Raw genomic sequence first — 24,980 nt, forward strand, 5'->3', positions numbered from 1 at the left:
AGGTTCATTGATGATATCTTCACAATCTGGACTCAGGAACAAGACATCCTATCATCATTCCTTCATAAAATCAACAACTCTCCATCTGCCTCACCTGGTACTCCTTAACCCAGCATGACACATTCCTGCATGATCCAAACCACAAACAGATCTTCCATGCATTTACCCACACACAATCAACCCTTGAGCCACACCCAAGTTCCAGCTACAAAGGAGTACCCTCTATGTCAACCAGTACCACCCTTTACTGAAACAACTGAACCCTGTCCTTCATCAGGATTTCAATTATCTATTGTCACCCCTGAAATGAGGGATGGCCTACCCAAGACCCTTCCCATCCCTCCTAAAGTTATGTTCAATCACCCACCCAACCACCACAACATCCTACTCCGTCACTAGGCCATTCCCAATCCCAGCCCCTTGCCACAGGGATTGTATCGCTGTAGAGGACCCAAGTACAAGACCACTCCCTGTCGAAGAGACCCAGGTACAAGACCTGCCCAATCCACCCAATTAAGACTGTGTTGTTCGCCTGCTTTATTTCTTCTTTGATAGCCCTTGGTATCGATGTACTGCATTGTTATACTGGCTGAAAAATGAAGGGTGGAAGTTTAACACTGACTACTGTAAATGATGTAGCTGACAGTTGCACAATTGTGTTTCACAGTTCTTTACTTTCACTGTTCACAATCCCCCAACATTACACAATTATATGGCCTGTTCACTATTGGTAAATGTTGATAAGCCTCATTAACAGGTTCCAGGTAACATCAGCATACTGCTACAATAGTTTACTGTTGAACATCTATGAGCAGTAAAAAACCTAACCACACAGTTCTTGCAGAATAATATGGTACATTTAACACTATTTTTCAAAATAATTAAACAGGCATTGTTATTAATCATTCTAACACAGGGCCTATTTTTGTTACACTTATTCCACTGTTAAGTTGATGCATTGTTGTTAATCTAACCAATACATGTTTCACATCTGAAAATCGGCTGTGGACTGACTGTCTCGGGACCAAAAATTGGACCTTTATATATCCAAACGATAATAGCACTGCAACTATACATTGTTTGAAGTTTAAGTTACAGAAATTACAGTTAGAACATAACTCATTCAAATAACTGAATACATCAAAAAATTCCTTTTTTTTAACTGTTAGGCCGAATTTTTTGTTTAAATAATGAACTTAACAGATATAGTTATACAGACAATAATGTTTACAAACCTGGTAATTATTTTGGAATTAATTAAGGGCTGGCTTTGCTAATATGTTTTTGAATAGAGCCAAATAAATACTGTAAGAATCCTAGTAGTTCTTCTAAATGTTTATAATTAGTACAGAATGTATATTTGTTTATAAGTTGAAAACAGAATCTTAGTCACGAAACAATTACTGATTTCACCATATAATGATCTGTAGCAAAAGATATTAATTAGGAATGGTCAAAATAAATTAGGAAATTAGTTACATACACAAAACTAAGCACAAAATTAACCTGGTGCTATATTCCTTAAGACTGAGAGCTAACCTTTCCCTTTTATGGACATTCAGATTATATTCATGCATGTTAATGGTAATTAGGGAACAATGAAAGTAAAATGAATTTAAGGAGGTAGATGGCAAAACAAGAGAGGAAGTAAAGAGATCCCAGTTTGTCACAACTTCCTATTCCCATCCTATCACACGCTTATCCTGTCCCCATAAGAGGCCAGACCATCTGCAAAAGCAACTGTGTCATAGAGCAGCTCTGCTTCCGTCATTGCACTTTTTTGTGTTGGTATGACTATGAAACAGCTGTCCACCAGAATGAATGGCCACTGACAAATGGTGGCCAAGAGCAAAGTAGACCACCCTGTGGCCCAACACGCAGCTGAACATAATGAGCTTGATTTCAATGGCTACATCACAAACCAGGCCACCTGGGTCGTCACCTCCACCACCAGCTTTTCTGAACTAATTTCGAGATGGCACAGAGTAAAATTGTAACATATTCAAAGCTCACAAAAACTGATATAAATACGAGACTATTATGTGCGAAATGTGTAAAAAATGGTGGCGATAAGAACAGTCTGTGCTACTCGTGTGCTGTAAAAGTAAATAACTGTAAAGGTATGTTTACACGATTAAAAACGAAGAACTGTGTTTTGATGCTACAAGGCAATCACAAACTCGTTACGGACTCAACATCGAAAGACGAAATAATTAAAGTGTTGCAAAAGGATAGAAACGTTCTGCTAGTGAGAATCAGTGAGTTAGAACAAGAACTAAGCAAATATGTAAGCAGTGAAAAGTGGAGTACCGTAAAAAGTGCGTCGAACATACACAATTTTAAATTGTAACTAAAAATGCACTCGTGTTATAATGTATCTGTAACGCCAACGATATCCAGAAGAAGTGTGTCTAAACAAGTAAGTGCACCTTCAGATATAGAAACTGTTCTGATGTCAGCTGGTAAAGAGCCAATGCAATGTGTAAGTGTAACTGAAGGCAGTGTTTACATGGCAATCAGTGAAAATGAAACTGTAATGAATGATACCAATAGTGTTCCAGAAGATAAAGCACTTGAACATATGAAACAAAGTTACAAGTTAAGGAATGCAGTACAGAATCTGAAAGCCAAGGCTGGTACTGCAGAAACATTCTGGAGACAAAACTATACACAAAATATGACAGTCAAAGGTTTATTAAACCAAATGCTCCTCTCCGTGAAGTTTTTAATCGAATTGACAAATTAGCGGAAGACTTGAATGCGAGTGATACTCTTATCTTAATGGCTGGGTCGAACAATACTAAAGACTCCTACAACAACATTGTGGAAAGCATTGATAACGTGTTACCAAGTGTTCTCCAACTCAGTAACAAGACAAATATCATTTTGCATCCAATTCCCCAAAGATTCGACAAAGAATATATAAACAAAAAAATTGACATGGTTAATTATCATTTAGTCCAAACAGTGAACTGTTCAAAATTTTGCAACAAAAGTAGAATATCCATAAACTTTGAAATGGAAAGACTGTCTCATGATAAATTCACATGTCACAGATTCCACTTGAACAGACACGGGAAGGAGCAAGTATGCAATAGACTGTCTTCATTAATTAAAATTAAGAATTGTACAAACCAGATGCATGTATCTCTGAATCAACCAGTCTACCTGAAGAAATCAGTGTTTCACCAAAATAAATACAATGTGAAAACCAGTGCAATACAAGTGCCTAAAATGAAACAAATGCTACTTGACAAGTGGATTACCATTAGAAGCACCACAGCACATGAAAGGTAGGGCCCAGAATCCAGGGAACCAGCTAGCAAGAAGACACAACCCACACCTCAAATCAAGGAGGATCTTTTACAGCTAACAATACTAGATGTAAAAAAAAAGGTAAGTGGTCAACTAGCCAACTGCCAACTAGCAATTCTCTAATCAGCTGTGTATATAGGTCACCAGATGGCGATAAAAAAGTTTTTTATAATCATATGGAGGAGCTGTTAGAGGACTTCAACACCCTTAAAAAAATATTATCATATGTGGAGATTTTAATGTTGATTTCTCCAAAGCCAGTAAATTTAAAGATGAAATCAAAGACTTACTAAAGTCCTTTAACCTAAAACCAACTATAACCAACCCAACTCGTATAACCACTACTTCTGCAACAACCATAGATCAGGTGTTTGTAAACACAGATAAACATATCTGTAACACACAGACTGCAAACACCGGTTTTAGTGATCACAATGCCCAAATACTAACAATCGCTATTCCAGGAAACACGAAAGCCCAGAAAACTAGAACTATTGTGAGGAAGTTTAATAATGAAAACATAGATTACTTTTGTTCTCTCTTGAGAAGAGAAATCTGGGCTGATGTTTACAGTTCAAGCAGCACAGATGACAAGTTTGACAAATTTATGGCCACATACAAACATTTTTTTGAAATAGCCTTTCCTAAACAAACGTCACTTATAAATTCTGTCCACAAACCAAATAAATGGATCACAACAGGAATAAAAATATCATGCCAGAATAAAAGGAACTTATATTAATACTCAAAGCAAACCACAAATCCTGTCTTTATCAACTACTTTAAACAATATAAACAAATACTTAGACAAGTTATAACAAAAGCAAAGAAAATGGAAAATGACAAACAAATAAAAAATTCCAGGAATAAGACTAAAGCAACCTGGAGTATCATAAAAAGAGAAACAGGTACTACATCATTAGCCCACAAAAATATAGAACTTCATGAAAACAACAATAAAATAATCAACCCCACAGTAGTGGCTAATAAATTTAACAACTACTTTTTAATGTAGCACACCACCTGATTACCAAACATTACAACTCACAACCTGACAGCAATACACTCCAGTCAGATACAAAAATTCTTACAAGAACCCTATTCATGTCTCCAACAACACCTGAGGAATTATCTGTCATTATAAAAAGGTTACCCAATAAGTATTCAGCAGGTACTGATGAAATACCAGTGTAACATCTATTGTAGAACCATTAACGGATATTTTCAATTCATCTTTCATGAGTGGTATATTCCCCAAAAAATCTGAAAATGGCAAAAGTGACACCTCTGTACAAGAAAGGGGACAAACATGAAGCTGCAAATTATAGATCTGTATCAGTATTGTCAGGCTTTGGTAAAATTCTAGAAAACCAATTTTTTAGAAGGCTAAATAAAGAAAACATAATAAGTGATGAGCGACACGTATTCAGAACTGGCAGATCAACACAGTCAGCTATGAAATTCTAACTGCAGTAGATAATAAGCAACATATGTCTGGCATATTTCTTGACCTTAGTAAAGCATTCGATGTAATTAATCATAATACTCTGTTGCTGAAGCTAGGTAATTATGGAATACGAGGCCTGCCAAACAAGTGGATACATTCCTACCTTCATGACAGTCAGCTGATCACTCAGATAAAATACAAAGACATAAAAACACAAAAAATTTGTAATTTTTACAGTAATGCACAAAACATTGGATATGGAGTTCCTCAAGGGTCAGTTCTTGGGCCAATTCTTTTCATTCTTTATGTTAATGATTTGTCAGAAAAAATAACTAAAGGGACAACAGTACTTTTTGCAGATGACACAAATATCCTAATCAAATCAAGTGATGAGGAAAGCCTACAATAAACAGCTACAGGTATAATACAAAATTTGCCACAATGGTTCAGAACAAACAAGCTAATAATAAATAGTGAAAAAACAGCGACAGTCAATTTCCACAATTCACAGAAACTACATCCTGCAAGACCAATTTTTAAAATTGATGGAAAAACTGTCTCATCAGTGAGCAACACAAAATTTTTAGGTATACATATTCAGCAAAACCTAAAATGGGAGACACATCTTAACCATGTAAATAAAAAGCTAAACACACTTACGTAAGCAGTAAGAATCCTTGCACAAAATACAAGCCGTGCGTCTGTGATCACAATGTACCATGGCAGTATTCAGTCACTGCTGATGTACGGCATTATCTTTTGGGGGAACTCCGTAGGTACAAACAAAACATTTAGACTTCAGAAAAAGATTGTTAGAATAATAAACCATGCTAAGTACAGAGACCCCTGTACACAAATATTTAAAAATCTCAGTATACTGCCTCTTCCTTGCTTATATATGCATGAAATATTAAATTTCACAAAAGGAAGTATTTTAAAAGATGGAAATATCTTCAAGCATAACTGTGATTACCACCCTCACGATACTAGGCAGAAGCATTATTTGCATGTCAATACAGTAAGTACAAACATTTGTAAGAGAGGAGTGTATCATACTGGCATAATGCTGTACAATCACATGCCATCCTATTTGAAACAGATGCAAAATTTACAAAAGTTTAAAGTGAAACTGAAAGAGTACTTGCTTGACCACTGCTTCTATTCTGTTTCTGAGTTTTTAGAGTACCAGAAAAGTGTAGTGTAATTGCTCAAATATTCTTAATAAGTCTACATTTTATTTTATTATATTAAATTGTCATCAATATTCAACATGTATTGAATAATTTTTAATTATTTATCCTTTCAAAATAACAATATGTATGATGTTGTATATACTGTACCAACCTGACTTGTCCTACATTGTTTGTGCAAAATATGTATCTAAACACGATTTACAGGACCAATAAAGGAATACAGATACAAACACAAATACAAATCATTATAGCAAATTCTCCTCTCCCAAAATTGTCCTCTACCCAATAGTTTCCAACCCCTTTGTCCTACCACCTCTTCCCGATTCTTGTCCCCTCATCCTCATTGTGCGCCACTCTCTGCCAATGCACCCGCCTGTGTTTGCTGATATGAAACTAAACTTTGATTCCAAATGTGTCACAAGATGATCAGTGTCCCTCTTTACACTATCTTGTTGGTTACCCAGAAATATTATTGAGCTGTCATTTCACAGTGAAAGCACGTAAATTAAGCTTTCTGTAATTTTCATTTTCATGAAAATGTTCATGATTGTTTTGTGTTGTATTTAATCTTGTGCCCTATATTTAAATATTTTACCAGAAGTAGTTGGGGTAGGTCTGATTATATATGATACTACTTACTTAATGTTGTTGCATCACTACAGAGCACAAGATGAACTACCAAGGGAGGAATTCATGTTTCTTGTCATGAGCATTGTTGATGTTGAAAGTTTAGAGCCTAACCCTGCTCCTGAGTGGCTAAGAAATGAGGCATGGAGTATGCTCTGCCAGATAGAAGTATTGCCCGCTTTCAGTGGTGAGTGAAATTGCAGTGGCTCAAGTAAAATAACTCTCTTAGAAAGTTAACTTAAATATCATAGCATCAGACATTCAAAATGCAACATGTATGACCTATTTGCTTAAAATGAATTACATTTACATCTTTGTTCAGGTTTCAAAGAACATTTCAAGAAGCAAATAAGTGGGTGGAAGCAGTATTCTACTGATGTGGATGCCTCATTGGCTAAGTTGCCTTCTCCTTGGGCACAGCGTCTCTCTCAGTTTGAAGCACTGATCCTTATTCGGATATTCCATCCAGATAAGGTATCTGGTAAAGATAACTTCAATGACAGAACAGTCAATGCATGCACATGTGTGTGCACATGCACACTTACACAGACTCATACACACACAAATAACCGAATCACTTGTCATAAAGCACTTTAGATGATTAACAACTGGCTATCCAAGTATTGTTTCTTCATTTTATTGCTGTCACTCTCCTGAACTTATCTGGTAGATATGAGGGTAAGTAAAGATATTATTACCTAAATATGGATGTAATTAAAATGGAAATCACTATTTATTAATGTGTAGAAGCCACAGGTCACTTTGAGTTGTGAGATATGAAGGGATTTGTAGCATGCATTGCTCCTGGCTCCTGGCTAGTGAAACTGCTTCATCTGTTCAAGACACTGAGTCTGCACATCCTTGATATGATGCCAGAGATTGATGATGCCAGTTGATGACAATCCTCAGATCAAGCAGTTGTGCATTTTTAAGAAGTGATTTATTTACTCTCACCTGATAACTGATTGCATCACAGATGTCTTTAATGAGGTTTATAGGTGTTGAATTTTGTGAACATACCATCAAAAGAAATGCCCTATCGTTATTTTCAAACCACTATCATACCATTATGGCATGTTGACAGTGACAGATTGGTAGTAACAATGTTGAGGTTGTCCATTGCACTTTTGCTATGAATTAAGAGGTTGTATTCCCTTCATATATATTGGACAAGGTTAATTTTATTAATCTCAATTAGACTGATAGCCACATGCTACTTTGTAGCAACACTAAATACCTAGTAGTGCCCTTTACTTTCCTATTTCTCTTGATGTTTTTATGATTTAATTCTTGATATTCCACTAAATTACACTACAATTGCAAGCTCATTTTTCCAAGTGCAAAGAGAATGGAAGCTATTTTCTGTAACTTTCTAAAATTTTCCATCAAAATTGTTCATAATTGCTAAACAAACAATTGTCCTGTTATATGTCAATAACAATCACTTCTCAAAGATATTATTCTTCATTAGTCTTTGTATAATTACAAATGCTATTAACTCTGCTTATTACTTGATATCAGTCACAACAGTATAGTTATTTCCTTTTCATCTGGTTATGCTCTACAAATATGATTGTGTGGGTATAAAGTAAAGTCTGACTATACCTACGGTCAATAATATTCAGTTCAGTATTTGCACATGTTACTGTTTCACACTGATAAGAAATAATGTGCATGATACCATTTATATTTCACACATGTTTAATGTACACACATTGAGATCAGATACAGGAGTATAACAATTTCAGTATACATTCATTTAATTTTACTCAATGGCATTATCAGTGGGGTTCATGAGAACATTCTCTTCTATTTACCCCTGGAATTGGCCAGCCTGTGCTGCCCCTTTCCACACTAATGGATGATACTGGACCACTCTGTCAGAAACTTGTGCACTGAACATGAACAAACCAAAGGGACACCTTGCTTTAAGACAACAATTCACAATACAACATTATATTTTTAGAATTAAATATTTTCAGATTACCTGATGTTGCATAGGTGGGAGAAGATTACTATTTTAGTGAACAAATTTGAAACATTACACTATGTCTTTGGAAACTATCACAGAGTTAACAGTCATTCATATGGATGTCTCATGCAGCAGTATAATGCACTCATGAATGGTGTATATTCGTTATATCGTTTGCAAGTAACACTGCATGACATAATCACAGAAATCAACAAAACCAATGTGGAATGTACAACAAATGTATCTGTTAGGACAGTGTGGCAAAATTTGGTGTTAATGGGCTATGGCAGTAGATGAGTGCCTTTGCTAACAGCATGACACCACCTGCAGTGTCTCTCCTGAACTATGACCATATCAGTTGGACCTTAGACTACTGGAGAACCATGACCTAGTCAGACGACTCCCAATGTCAGTTTGTAAGAGCTGATGGTAGGATTCACGTGTGGCACAGACCCATGATACCATGGACCCAAGTTGTCAACAAGACACTGTGCAAGATGGTGTTGACTCCATATGGTGTGGGACATGTTTATGTGGAATGGACTGGGTCCTCTGAGGTTTTGGCAATCTGAGACCATTTGAAGCCATTCATGGATGTCATATTACCAAACAACAATGGATTTTTTATGGATGACAATGCACCATGTCACTGGGCCACATTTGTTCATGATTGGTTTGAAAATTGAGCAGACAGTTTGGCCACCCAGATCACCCAACATGAATCTCATCAAACATTTATGGAACATAATTGAGAAGTCAGTTCATGCACAAAGTCCTGCACTGGCAACTCTTTTACAATTGTGGATGGCTATAGAGACATGACTTCCAATGACTTGCTGAGTCACTGCTGTATCAAGTTGCTGCATTACTCTGGGCAAAAGGAAGTCTGACATATTAGGAGGTATCCCATTTCTTTTGTCACCTCAGTGTGTGCATCCTTACAAGGTCATCAACACAATGTAATATGGAGAATGTTTATCTGACCAACTAACTCACTTGCATTGTCCCTCCCTAGCATTCACTTCAGATACAATCATAAGTGAAAATAATCTTGACTCAAAAAACAAACATATCCAGGTCACTGACAACAAAGACTCAGTTTAACAATTCCAAAAACATGCAATGGCATGGTATTCTTACTTGCCATTGTACGTTATTATCAGTAATGTAGTCTTGATGACAAACCACTATTTCTTACGTAATAAATTTTGCCAATTATATCCTGACTCCAAATTAGTCCTTTTTCAAAGACAAAACCTACAAACAAATCTGCAGCATTGCCATGAGCTCTTATATAGCCCTTCTACAGTAACATGGTATTCACAAAATTAGAGGAATCCTTTGTATCTATTCAACATCAAAAACTTCTTGTCTGATTTAAATTCATGGATAACTTCTTCATGACTGGAGAGGTGGCAATGATACCTCTGATCTTTCCTTCAGAATCCTCTCATTCCAATTAGCTACATTCCTAAATGTTGATCTGCACCTTTTAGGTGGATCTACAAAAATCGATATTGAAAGCACTAACCACCAATGATACCCATGTTTTGATTGATATCACCTCCCTCCTTTACAACCTTGGAATAATAGATTTTGTAGAAGACAGTCTGCTCATAGTGACAATGAAGTCTATTCACAATGAAAGATTTGTATCAAACAATGGAAAATCCAAGATGGAATGTAACAATACCAGAGAAGGAAAGTTGCTACTCACCATATAGTGGAGATGCTGAGTCGAGATAGGCACAACAAAAACATTCACACAATTATACCTTTCGGCCATTAAGGCCTTTGTCAGCAGTAGACACACATACACACATGCACACACTCATGCAAATGCAACTTGCACATATGTCTGCAGTCTCAGAGAGCTGAAACTACACTGCAAGCAGCAGCACCAGTGCATGATGGGAGTCGTAACTGGGTGGGGGTAAGGAGGAGGCTGGGGCAGGCAGGGGGAGGCATAGTATGGTGGGAGTGGTGGACAATGAAGTATTGCAGTTTAGACAGAGGGCAGAAGAGAAGGTGCGGAGGGGGGAGGGGGTAAGTAGTGGAAAGGAGAGAAATGAAGAGAAATTAAAAGACTGGATGTGGCGGTGAAATGACAGCTGTGTAGTGCTGGAATGGGAACAAGGAGAGGGCTGGATGGGTGAGGACAGTGACTAACGAAGGTTGAGGCCAGGAGGGTTACGGGAACATAGGATGTATTGCAGGGAAAATTCCCACCTGTGCAATTCAGAAAAGCTGGTGTTAGTGGGAAGGATCCACATAGTACAGGGCATGTAGCAGTCATTGAGATGAGGGATATCATATTTGGCAGCGTGTTCAGCAACAGAGTGGTCCACTCGTTTTCGGGCCACAGTTTGTCGGTGGCCGTTCATGCGGACAGCAGCTTGTTGACAAAAACAAATCTCTCGTGCCTTATCTTTCCCCAAGTCCCACAGTCTGGCCACAGAGGAGCATTCCCCTTGTAACTCAGTACCCTCCGGGACTGGAGCAACTGAATCACATTCCCTGCCAGGGTTTTGATTAACTCTCGTTGTGCCCTGAAATGACAAATGTCCTACACACTATCCTTCCCACCTCTCCTACCGTGGTATTCCGCCATTCACTGAACCTACACAGTATACTTGTCCATCCTTGCACAACCCATGCTCCCAATCCCTTACCTCATGGTTCATACCCCTGTAATAAACATAGATGCAAGACCTGCCCCATACATCCTCCTACCACCACCTACTCCAGTCCGGTCACTAACGTCACCTATCCCACCAAAGGCAGGGCTACCAATGAAACCAGTCATATGATTTATAAGCTAAGCTGCAACCTCTGTGCTGCATTCTATGTAAGCATGACAACCAACAAGCTGCCTGTCCACATGAATGGCCACCTACAAACTGTGGCCAAGAAACAAGTGGACCATCCTGTTGCTGAACACGCTGCCAAACATGATATCCCTTATCTCAATGACTGATTCACACCCTGTGCCTTATTGATCCTTCCCACCAACACAAGCTTTTCTGAATTGCACAGGTGTGAACTTTCCCTGCAATACATCCTATGTTCCCATAAACCACCTGGCCTCAACCTTCATTAGTCACTGTCCTCATCCATCCAGCCCCCTCCCTGTTTCCATTCCAGCACTACACAGCTGTCATTTTACCACCACATCTAGTCTTTTAATTTCTTTTCATTTCTCTCCTATCCGCTACTTACCCTCTCCCCCCTCCACACCTTCTCTTCTTCCCTCTGTCTAAACTGCAACACTTCATTGTCCACCACTCCCACCACACTATCCCTCCCCCTCCCCATCCCAGCCTCCTCCTTACCCCCACCGACTCACGACTCCCATCATGCACTGGTGCTGCTGCTCGCAGTGTGGTCTCAGCTCTGAGACTGCAGATGTGTGTGCAAGTTGTGTTTATGTGTGTGTGTGTGTGTGTGTGTGTGTGTGTGTGTGTGTGTTTGTGTGTGTATGTATGTGTATGTGTGTCAACTGCTGACAAAGGCCTTAATGGCCGAAAGCTATAATTGTGTGAAGCTCTTTGTTGTGCCTATCTCAACTCAGCATCTCTGCTATATGGTGAGTAGTAACTTTCCTTCTCTGGTATTGTTGAAAGATATGTATGCAAGATGTGACTAGCAATAATGCAAACTAACCTAAGTCCATATTCCCAAACTAGTTAAATCCAAGCCATATCAGAGTTCCATGTATTACAAATAGAATGCACCAGAATCACCCCACAACCTATATGGTACAGCACTCCAATGCTTGCACCATCATTCCTCAGCTTGGCCGTGGGCCAGCTTATGTGCCAGAGCCTGGTATAATCCCATAAAAGAGTGTGCTTGAGGAATAGTGACATCTGAGTAGTGGTGCCATAGAGTTTGATAATAATGTTGCATCAGCAACTGGGTTTCCATGGTACTGTGAATGGCATTACCAAGTCCACTCCCCATCCCAAACAGAAAGTGCCAGGGAAGACGACACAGGCAGTGCATGGTCCACAGGAGTTGTCACAAGGAACAGCAGCATCTTGGTATCCATGTGGACTGCTGTGGGAGGCCAAGGCAGGATGAAGCTTGATGTAATATGCTCAAACTGCCACAGGACTAGATGGTCTGCCAAGGCTGTAGAAGTAGGTGGCTGCTGACTGGGATGGTGAAGGGGAAGCTGCTTTCAATGTCACTGCAGAGGTCTGTGGAGAAAGGCCATGGTGTATAACATGGATCTGTGGCATACAGTGATCAAAAACAGGAGTGGGGGGGGGGGGGGGGGGGGGAAGGAAGTTGGGGGGGGGGGGCAACCTGCAACCTGTAACCTGTAAGAGACTGGTGTTGATGATGACATGCAGTGGTAGTGGGCATAGCACATCAAAGAGGGTGTTTTGAGGATGGTCATGAAGCTGCTACACCAGTCTTCATAAATTTGGGATGACCCTGTAACTTTCTAGAAAACTACAGGGGAATGAGGTGAAGTGTTGGACATCGTTTCCTTGCAGATCTGAGTTCTGAAGGTGCAGATAAAGCTTTCCACATAACTGTTGGAGGCCATGTGAGAAGTGCAGTGCATAGGGGTTGAATCCTATTATAGGCACAAAACTGTTTGAGTCATTGCAGTTAAATCCTGTCTCATTATGAGAACCCAAGGTGTTTGTTGCCTTCAAGGGCAAAGACTTTTTCCAAGACCATAATCAAAATGGCTCTGAGCACTATGGGACTTAACATCTTAGGTCATCAGTCCCCTAGAACTTAGAACTACTTAAACCTAACTAACCTAAGGACATCACACAACACCCAGCCATCACGAGGCAGAGAAAATCCCTGACCCCGCCGGGAATCGAACCCGGAAACCCGAGACCATAATCGTAGGAGCAATAGGGACATGAGACACAGTGAACACAATAGGGAAATAAGAATGGGAATCAGTCATGACCAACCACGTGGAGCCCGAAAGTGTTCAACCAACATGAAAGTGTGGATACAGTTCTGTAGCATCTGGGCAAGGAGAGAACCATCGGGGAGGTGCAACAAGGAGGGGTCTAACAGGCATAATTTTGGTCAACCATGTCTGTGATGGAGTCAATATTTAGCCAGAACACATACTGTGTTACCAAAATTTTCATTCCCAATGAGCACATAGGTTTTGCAGCATTTTCCACCAAAGAGAAGGAGATATTATGATCCAACAATGGTTCTTGTCCAAGACCCACAACAGAACCCCTTGATTTAGATGTAGTTGATGCTACCATTGCCAGAAGAGAGAAATTTGGTCCCAGGAGGCATGTCTGGCCACCCATGTTGTGCAAAGCCAACAAGGTGACATGATGATGGATTCTTGGGGGTGATGGCTACAACGTTGTGTGATGTTAAGGGAAAGGTGGAAACAGCTCAATCCCAATAGTAATTGAGGTGGAAAGCACTAATTCATGTTGAAGGCTGGGTCAGGCCCATGGGAACTCAGGGCAGTTTGTCCACATTTGCGTGTAATGTTGCTATTAAAAAGTGGACAGAATAGTGAGTATTAGAGAAGTACAGTATCCAGTGCTGGAGGCAATGCGTGATCCATTCTTATAAGTAATGCTTGGGCCAAGAAATGGTGAGCAATAGGTGATGATCTGGATCTAAAGGAATAATTTAAATTTTTGAACTGTATAAATGACAATTAGGGCCTACTGTTCTATTGGAGAATAGGATTTCTGAGAAGCAGATATGATCTTAAAAATGTATTTGATAGGGAACTCAGTTTATAGAGAAGTAAGAGTACTTGATTCAAAAAATGAAAAATACAGAAGATGTATTTTGTTTGTTCCTTTCACACTCCATCCCTTCTTCCAACGTATTCTACAAAATATTTACTCTTTATAGTAAACAGTTATACAAAATAACACAGCTAGCAGAAAAGTGAAATAACAGCAAAAAATATGATCATAAGTAGGCAACATAACTAAATTTTAGAGGAAACAGAGAGCATTACTAAACTCTGGTTAGTAACTTATAAAGACAACTTTAATACACATTTTCCAGTTGAAGCAATATTTCAGCACAGGTAGGACATTTTTTCAGCCAAAACCAGTCCACTCAGCACTTTCTTTATACAGTTGTGTAAACCCAGAGCTTGTTAAAGCACTGCAAAACCTCTGCAAACCCCACACAAATGTGTGCTGTTGCTGCTCCTATTTCATCCAGATCATGTTTAGTATTATACTCTAAGTTGGTGGCCAGGCTCCTCTCATGCTCTTTGTACTATAAGTACATAATAGTTTTCATCAAAATCTCTGGACAAAGCCCCTATGTTCTCTCTCATCTAGAAAACTTTGGCATTATTTTTCCTGACTCTTATAGCGTATTCTACATCTACTTTTCTGTAGCATTTGACCTATACCCATCCCATAGCTGCAAGCTATATGCAGAATTCTTTTGTTTTTACTTGACCTAGTCTCATTGATGCTTTTCTTTTATTTCCAGGAACAAGTTATACTTATTGATAATTGGAATTTGAAATGTGATTTCTGAGGTTTTCTTCTTTTGCTTGTAACTTGTCACATTTTCCCGGTTCTTTCTCCTGTCAACCAGTTTAATTCAAAGTATGCCATTTCTAATTCTGTTTGAAGAGCACAGATCTTTCTTACCAATTCAATGATTCTCTTGTCTCAACAACATAATCTACAACTCCATGGAAGTGCCATATCTGCTACTTTAAAGGACTCCCTGCTATAATCACCCTAATGAAATATCAGCTCACAGTGCTGACACATTTCTCACAGAATGACTAACCTGCAGCAACATTCACATTTATCACACAGGACCCAAAAGTTAAAAACCTAAATACCCTAACATACTTACACTATAATAAAGTAAGAACTAATTAATATGTATATTGCAGTGAGTTGCAGAGCTAACTTTCTGGGAAGTAGGCATACTTAAACTCAAGAACATTCACTGAACAGAAGTTCTGATTGCGTAACACACAAAATGGATGAATAGTAAAAAGCATGATATATTTTAATAACAATCTTAAAGAGACACTACCAGGAAAATATGAAAAGATCTGTAATGTGTCCAAAGTAACATGTACCACTTCACACAGTTGGTGCTGATGTCAGAGCACTTAGAGTGTAGTTTGAATGGTGCATGCCGATGTTGCAGGCACATAACATCCAAAGGAAATTATGTGAGTGGAGCAGGGACGTGAGGAATAATTCTAGTATGGTATGGGCTGTTATGGAAAAAGAAGTTGCCATAAGTTCCTTTGACAAAGGGCAGACTGATACCACCCATGACCAGGAACGTCTCATAAATGACAATGCTGATCAGCTGTTTCAGTGCTACTGCTGTGAGGACTACAGAAAGTCATTGAAGCACAGTAAAACCACTAATAGGCAACACGGATTTTGATGTGCATTCTTAATCATAGAATGTGAAGATCAGATTGTTGACCACTCTGTAAAGCAGGATAAGTAGTCAGGTCTGATGATAGAGTACATTGCTGGAGTAGGCACAAATCTTTCAGCACACTTTGCAACCTGTTCACCCATGTTGATCCAGTGACATCATTAGTAACAATTGCTGTGGTCACAGTATCATAGAATTGGAATTGTGGAACAGTGGAAAAGTGACCTGTTCAGATAAACCACTTCTCTTGTTGCACCAGGTCACAGCTGCTTGAAGCATGCACCACAATACAAACACAGGGCTGGGGGACAGTGCGGAGGGGGGGGGGGGGGGGGGGGGGGGGGGGGGGGTTGCCTGATCTTCCATCAGACATGTTATAGTAATTGGAGGCACCATAAAAGTTGTAGACAGTGGGAACATTATTGTCCATGTCATTATTGTGGACCACTTGCACCCCCTACATGCTTTATCTCTTTCTTGATAGTAATGATAGTAATGACATCTCCCAACATATTGCTATAAGGAACATGATAGTGAGCCAAATTTGACTGATCTGAACCCACTGGGGTACATCTGAGATGCTGTTGTGTATCAGCTCTGCACCCACAAACCATTGCTCTATAAATTATTGATTTATGTGACCTATCTATGAACATGTGATGCTTCTTACCTCCATACCTCCATACCTACATATATTTAAATCTACACCACACAGAATTGCTGCTGTACTGCATTCCAGAGGTGAAGCAACACATTATTAAGCATGTAGTCATAATGTTTTTGGCTCCTCAGTGAATATAAATAGCTGTTATATATCTTTTATGTTTTCTCATCATTATATAATATGTTCAATACTTTACAAGTTCTTACATATGACTTGAACATACATTTTAATTATCATTACATATATTTTAATGATTCATAGTTGCAGACTCACTTGATACTGTTGGGTTAATTTTTAACAAGAGCAAAAAGCTGCTGATTTTGTATTCACACATACAAATACCATTTTTCATCTATTTAATTATATTATGTAATTGTATATTATTATAGCATGACTCATTTTACACCCCAACATTTAATTTGTTCTCTGGCTCCATTAGTCCATTAGTATAAATGACAACAATTTAAACATTTATTTTTTCTGTTGCAGTTATTATATTTTGTGAGAGACTTCATACAGTCTAAAATGGGGATGAAGTTTGTGAAACCACCACATTTTGATATAGAAAAAGCTTATGAGGATTCTGATGTGATGTGTCCTCTTATATTTATCTCAGAACCACAGTATAATCCTATTACAGATTTATATAGATTTGCTCAGCGCAAAGAATATGGATCCAAATTTATCCCAATATCACTTGGAGAAGGACAGGTATGTCCTTCACATAGATATTATTACAGTATGGGTGGTAACAATTTAATTTCTGTGCAAGTTATCTCAGAACACATATCTTGAGGATTATTGATTTAGAGCCTTAGTAATTATCAACTGTACTGGCAGAATAATTTTCTGTAACTTACTACAGTTAGTCACAATTTTTAGAATTATTAATCTCATTAATTTATTAGTGACATATTTGAGCTACCAGTAGTCATCATCATGCATTGGGCATACTGATCACTTAAACATTATTTCAGCTGGTATTACTATTAACTAAATTATTGTTAATTTCTTGTGATTCCAGGTTCTTCATTAGGTTGAGAACAAACAGTCTATGTACAGAAAATGAAAGTACATACTGTGTATTTCTTGCAAAAACACATATTTTCACATAAATATTTTTCATGATATTACACTGGTGATTTACAGCTGTGGAGATCAAGCATCATCCCCCCGTTTTGTAGCATTTTAAGCATTGTTTTTGGTCATGGTTTTACTTAACACAATGTTAGTAAAGTGAAGCTAACACACACACTGCACTTGCATACAAAGTCTTTGTCTGCAATTAATATGTTATATTTGCACAGATCATCAGGATACTCTGTGTACACAAGATGGCCAATATACTAACACCAGCTCTGAAAAGTTTTTGGTATCTTTGAGTGTTGACCAATGGAATTTTCTAAAAATTATGTAAAATAATGATTACAAATTTCTTATTTGGTTGCATAAAAGAGTAAGGATTGCAATTTATTTTATGACATATTGGCACTATCTGAACTTTTTCCTTCGTGTTGCAAGTTTTGAATATGAAACTGATTATTAAGTTGTGTACTAGGACTTTAAAAAAACAGTTATACATTTATCTGAAAAATACTATGTAATGTTGGTGAATAACTAACACAACCACAAGTAATTATAAATGCTTTTATTTTACAGTGATAACTAGTTTCAGGCATTCATACCCCTCTTCAGATGGCTAATGTTTCAAGTTACATGTGTTGTCTATAGCAGTATTGTAGTGATTTGGGATTTTCTGTGTAAATTCTAGAACCACTCATCCTTCTACTGTCTCAAACACATGATATTCTAGATATGAGTGTGGGATGGTAAAATCCTACCTACTGTGTGTCACATGTCTGTGTGAGAAGGTTTCAAATCAGTTGCGAGAAGAAGGTATACGTGCTTGTTGAACAGCACCAAGAAGTACCTGTCAGACAATCCATAGACGGGTTAGTGAGTGTGTAATGAAGAACCATGGAGTTTACATGCCACTCTGTGTTTATTGTGTCACTGACTATTGCTAATTATAACAAGAACAATTGAAAAAGAACTATTGTAGACTCTTGACTTAGCCTTGTTAGAGGCAAGACGTATTTTCTGATTTGTTTTAAGAAATTCATGGTAGTCAAGCCAACTTTCTTTTAACTGTAACTCATTTTGTTTCTAATGTTCAACGGTACAAGGTACTTACCGAAAGTTACATTCGTATCATGATTTTGGACAACGGGGCGAAGTTACATTCGTATCATGATTTTGGACAACGGGGCGAATTCGGACAGTATGACTTATTTGCTTTTTGTTACTGCATAGAAACAAAGAGTTACTTATTTTAACATCTGTGCACCAGTTATTTTAAGCACAAGATTGCATTTATCACTTTTCACAACTTTTATTTTGCGTCAGTTGTTTCCCTAGGTGAATAATTGACGAACAGTCTCAGTGTTAAAAATCCATGCATTACCGTAAAGTGGAAACTTTCTATTGTTGCGCTGAGTGGGAAGTTATTGTAACCATAATTGTTGATGTGCTCAGTAGGAAATAGCATTGAGACAATTTCTGAACAAGTTTGTTGAGTTTCTCATGCAAGGTTATAAAATAACGACGGTTTTTGTAAAACTGTGTACTGTGTGGGGTGATTTCGGATAATGCCAAGAACGTATAAGAGCAGGAGAGGTGCTACAGTATGGTGTAATTATGACCTGTAACTTTTAGATAAAGCTGTTTGTGATATTCAGAGTGGTAAATAATTGTACAGAAAAGCATATGATTTGTATGGTATACTTAAATCAACCCTACAAAATAAAGTGCAGGAAGCACATCCGAAAAAAATGGAAGGACAGCCAGTGCTTAATAAAGAAGAAGAAGAAATGTTGAAGCAAGGTATCTTGAGGGCTGCACATTGGGGATTTCCCTTCACTAAATTTGATATTAGATATTTAGTTAAAGGCTACCTTGATAAATATAGCCGAAAAGAGAAGAAATTTCATAATAATTTGCCAGGAGAAGAATGGGTGCATTTATTCCTCAAATGACAGTCAGAAGATCTTTCCATTTGCTCAAGTGAAAATATTAAATGGCTTGTGCAGAAGTAAACAGAGATACTGTTTATTTAAATTCTTGCAAAACAAATACTTATCTGTAATATATAAAATTCATTATATCATTCCATATCACTTATTCGTAACAAAGGGCTGCCTTAAAATGTGTAAAATATCACCAAAATCAAATAAAAAGCATGTAGAATTTTTTTAAAAGGCAGTAACCGTCCGAATTCGCCCTCTATATACTGTAACTTTGGACAGAGATTTAAAAAACACGTGTCCGAAATCACCCCAATCCATGGGGTAACTTTGGACACTTTATTTAACTCTCTCGGATAAATATACCTACACATACACTTTCTGGTTCTGGGACATTTTATTTGCTACACATATACACTACCATTTCCATAACAATCAATTTAATCTAATAATTTATATGGAAGTTACAATCAAAATAACGACAAAACCATCCGAAATCACCCCATTTGATGGTATGTTGAAAGTGTAAATTATATTGTGCATGAAAGTTAAATACATTGTTGATTGATGAAAAGAAAAGTTTGTATGTCTACTTTCACACTTTACGTCGGCAAAACACACTTTTGTGAAAGGATTGAAAAACAGGAATTTTCATTCAAAAATGAGAAAAGAATCTGTTGTGTGTTGCCATAGCATTCAAATATAATACAACAAGGAATTTACTCTGAGATGTTGGAAAATGTTCAAGTATCTAATGGAGCAAACTTTCAATGGAAAATGGTGAAGACATGAAAAATTCACGATTAAAACATCAAAGAAGATTTCATCGTATTTGTCTAAGAAGAAATACGCATAGAACACTTCAACCAAGAAGATCCAGTGTGGGGAGTATACAGCTTTCACACATGTTGCCGGGACGCAGACACGGAAACCAACGTACATCTGATACCGCTGGCACCAGCTACTGTTCACCAGTGCTGACCTGCCTCTACATCGGCTCACCTATGCTATGAGAATCCTACACCGGGAGAGCATGAAACAAAACTTCATTACTTTAGCACGAAGTGGAACAAGATACCGTTGAGTGAAATTTATTTGTGTAGTTATCATATTTAAAGTTAGTTTTAAATGTTTACAAGAGCTAAAGCATACAAGAGCGTAGAAAATATACAACATGTTGGAGAAACTCAAGACCCAGCTATGGCCATGAAAATTAGCAAATAAGTGCCTGACTGGGCTAAGTTGATAAATTTCATCAAAGCTCAGAGTGCAACTCTAAGTAAAGAACCAGGTTTGGTAAATTCTCAATTAAATGCTCAGAGGGAGAATCTAAATATTCAAACGACTAATTTAGGTTTGTTAAACACCAAAGTCAACTCTCAAAGCAAGGAATTTAGTAATCTATGCAAAGACATGGGTCCTTTGAAGATTGAATTTGATGCTATAAGTACTAAAGTAGAGATTTTAAAAATAGATTTAAAGAACGAGTTGACCAATTCTTTAACCACACATATAAATCATATGTTTACTGACCTTAGTCAGAAACAGAATGAGTCTCTTAAAGAGTCACTGAACAGGTTAGAACTTAACATTAAGAACAAATATAGTAATGTAGAATCCGAACTGACTGAAAAGTTAGGATCTTTTGAAAATTGTACAATATTAAGTATAATGATGTAAGACATGGGTTGTATACTTTGCAAGAGAGTGTAGATAAGCAGAATGAGTTAATACCAGTCATTCAGTTGCAAATTACAGGTGTAAATACACAAGTAGATAATGTAGAAGGAAATTTCAAAGAGAAAATAGGTAACTCTGATATTATAAATGAAATTAGTTTGGAGGAACAATTTGGGGAAATTATAGATCGAAAAGTTACTGACAGAATAACATCCGGGACGTATCACCTATTCCTTCTTCTGAACCTAATGATACCAGCGGATGACCTGTGGAAAGAGATTAAGCTTATCCAAGTTAAAGTAGAAAAAAAGGTATCTTCACCTAACGTTGTATTAACTAGTGAAGCTGTGACGGATTTACAATGGGAAGCTAATTCAGGGTTATCCAGACAATTCAATAAGTTTCAGCCGGATGGGGAGATACATCCGACCCATTTCTTAAAAAGATTTAACCAAGCTTTGCCAAAAAATTGGGAAGATTCCAAGACTATTGAATTTACGGTGGGGTACCATCTAGGCGGTACAGTAAATATTGAGAATTTTACTTCTTTGGAATGTAACAATTCATGTTGAATGTTACTTAACTTAAGTTTCTTCTGCCTGGTTCATTGATGAATGAATGGGAAATTTAGTATGTGTATTACTTAATTTAGTATATGTACATAATTTTATCAATGACAAGCAAACATATCATATGTCTGCTTGTGTCTGTATATGTGCGGATGGATATGTGTGTGTGCGCGCGAGTGTGTACCTGTCCTTTTTTCCCCCTAAGGTAAGTCTTTCCACTCCCAGGATTGGAATGACTCCTTACCCTCTCCCTTAAAACCCACATCCTTTCGTCTTTCCCTCTCCTTCCCTCTTTCCTGATGAAGCAACCGTTGGTTGCGAAAGTTTGAATTTTGTGTTTGTGTTTGTTTGTGTGTCTATCAACATACCAACGCTTTCGTTTCGTAAGTTACATCATATTTGTTTTTAGATATATTTTTCCCACATGGAATGTTTCCCTCTATTATAAAAACAAATAAGGTGTAACTTACCAAACGAAAGTTTTGGTATGTTGATAGAGACAATAAAAACAATAAAAAACACACACACAAATTTCAAACTTTCGCAAACCCAAGGTTGCTTCATCAGGAAAGAGGGAGGGAGAGGGAAAGACAAAAGGATGTGGGTTTTAAGGGAGAGGGTAAGGAGCCATTCCAATCCCGGGAGCAGAAAGACTTATCTTAGGGGGAAAAGAGGACACGTATACACTCGCACACACACACACACATATACATCCGCACATATCTAAAAACAAAGAAGCTGTAACTTACCAAATGAAAGCATTGGTATGGTGTGTATATGTGCGGATGGATATGTGTGTGTGTGCGCGAGTGTATACCTGTCCTTTTTTCCCCCTAAGGTAAGTCTTTACGCTCCCAGGATTGGAATGACTCCTTACCCTCTCCCTTAAAACCCACATCCTTTTGTCTTTCCCTCTCCTTCCCTCTTTCCTGATGAAGCAACCTCGGGTTGCGAAAGCTTGAAATTTGTGTGTGTGTTTTTTATTGTTTATATTGTCTCTATCAACATACCAACGCTTTCGTTTGGTAAGTTACAGCTTCTTTGTTTTTAGGTTTTTATATATATTTTTCCCATGTGGAATGTTTCCCTCTATTGTATATAAGGCCTTAGGAAGCACTGAATTGTCTGACAAGTATCCGGATGCACACAAAAAAAGGTGTTATCCGACATTTCATATGAGTCCTGGTGGAAGCTGTACCGTTATTGGAAGACTTTCAAAAGAAATTTAAAGAATATTACTGGTCTTCCAGTGCACAAGAAAAGTTAATATCAAATCCAATGGACCCCGGCAGAGTCACCTATACCCCAGGGACGTTAACAGTCTGAGTTAACGGGTGGAGTAATGACTGTTGGATCCCGAGTTGTTTTTGGTGATTTTTCCAAATAGTTTCCTGGACCAAATTCGTTTATGATATAGAACTATCCAGTAATTTTATTAAAAAGCTGGATATGACCATAATATAGAGACAGACTTGAGAGAATCACAGGAAAAAGTGATATCTATATGAAATAAACTAAATAGAGTATTGTATTTGTGGAAAATGTAATTGTGACTAATTGAACAATTGTTATATCGAAGTGTATAGCTTTTCTATTTTGTATAGAGTATTTTATACCTTTTATGAGATGTGAAGGGTTTGTATAAATTTTGAAAGGACTGGGTATTGTAGCTAAAAGCTTGATTTACAAGAACAGATAAATCATGACTAACACAAAACACACATCAAACCTTTCAAGCAACCCTCACAAACAAGTGTGCCTGATTCTTCTTCATTTTCCATTTCTATAGGGTTGCTTGGATTTCCTTCAGGGACCTTTAATGGTGAAGGAGGGATAAGTCCGTTCTGTAGGAGCCGATTTAACACCAAACCTCCTCCAGCATCTCGCTCAACTACCTGACGGGTAATGATCCTGGAGAAGGGGGTCGGAAGGGTTTTTCTGTCTTTGGGGCTATCTTCTTTCTCTTCTTTGATCCTAGCAACCACATCTATTTTTTCCTTTCTTACTTCTCATCATGAGAATCTGTCTATTTTTTCCCTCTTTCCATATTCATAAACCTCTACCACTTAAGTCCTCCTTTATTTCTGTGGTTACTAATAACCTACATCTTATCTTTAGAGAAGAAGGCCGAAGAATAAGACTACATGAACTCACATCCACATATACTCAAATATACACTTCCAGGCAAACATTAAATTATATAAGACAAAGCCTGTCACAATGTGAGAACTGCCAGGTGCTGTAGGTTAAAAGGTGTGTACATGGGAATTATGCCCACATATATGGGGAGTTATGACAGTTCTACATCAGATATACATAAGGAAAGGTGCCCATACATAACGAACAACTATAAAATAGTAACGAGTAATGGATAAATAAGAAAAAGGCATGAACAATGTGATTTGAAGGATAGGGGGACGTAAGTCATGTATATAGACATAATATCTACTGAGAGTATAGAAGGAGGACTCTAGGGAGTGAATGATATATTAAAGAATGAATGTGAAGTTTAAAATAGTTTTATAGCTTCACCAGAAGATACTTAATTATGGTATACATAGAAATGTATATTAGAGTAAAGAACCGTGAGGCCTACTCAGAAAGGATGGAGGGGGAGGTACCTGGCATTCACTAAGTATAAATGACAGGCGTGCCTATGAGGAGATAGGATGATCTGTGGCCTAAAAAATAGAGATGTTTTGTAAGAAGCATACCTATCAGAATGGAAAGAGGAAGTACTCTCATAAGGACAACCCACAAGTAAGGAATAGGTGCTGATCCTAGGAGAAGGGGACAGTACGGTGACAAAAGTCACAAATTTTATAGGAATTATTCCAGAAAGTATAAATTCTATGAATGACTAACATTATTATGTTTCATGAAAGTAAATGGGTGTCAAAAGAACACTTTATTTTCACCCAGAGTTCCTCCGATCTACAACTAATGAAAATAGTACATACTAGGAAAAAGGTAGTACAAAAGATAAGAATAGAAAATAGATTACTCATGTGTCATAAACACCTGAAGTTTTCGATTGAAAAAGAAAATAAAGGAAAGAAAAAGCATCCTCACAATTCCTAAATATTAGTAAA

The 24,980-nt window shown here is 37.6% G+C and overlaps 1 protein-coding gene across 1 annotated transcript in view; it reads left to right on the forward strand.

Moving 5' to 3' along the window:
- LOC126482097 (dynein axonemal heavy chain 7-like) overlaps positions 1-24,980 on the forward strand; it is a 482,833-nt gene that overhangs the window by 291,641 nt on the left and 166,212 nt on the right. Inside the window, exons 16-18 of the mRNA XM_050106073.1 lie at positions 6,618-6,769; positions 6,905-7,056; positions 17,106-17,327. Of these exons, the coding sequence (XP_049962030.1) occupies positions 6,618-6,769; positions 6,905-7,056; positions 17,106-17,327 (526 nt within the window). The remainder of the gene's footprint in view (positions 1-6,617; positions 6,770-6,904; positions 7,057-17,105; positions 17,328-24,980) is intronic.

Source organism: Schistocerca serialis, chromosome 5, assembly GCF_023864345.2.
Source record: "Schistocerca serialis cubense isolate TAMUIC-IGC-003099 chromosome 5, iqSchSeri2.2, whole genome shotgun sequence".
Lineage (NCBI taxonomy): Eukaryota > Metazoa > Arthropoda > Insecta > Orthoptera > Acrididae > Schistocerca > Schistocerca serialis.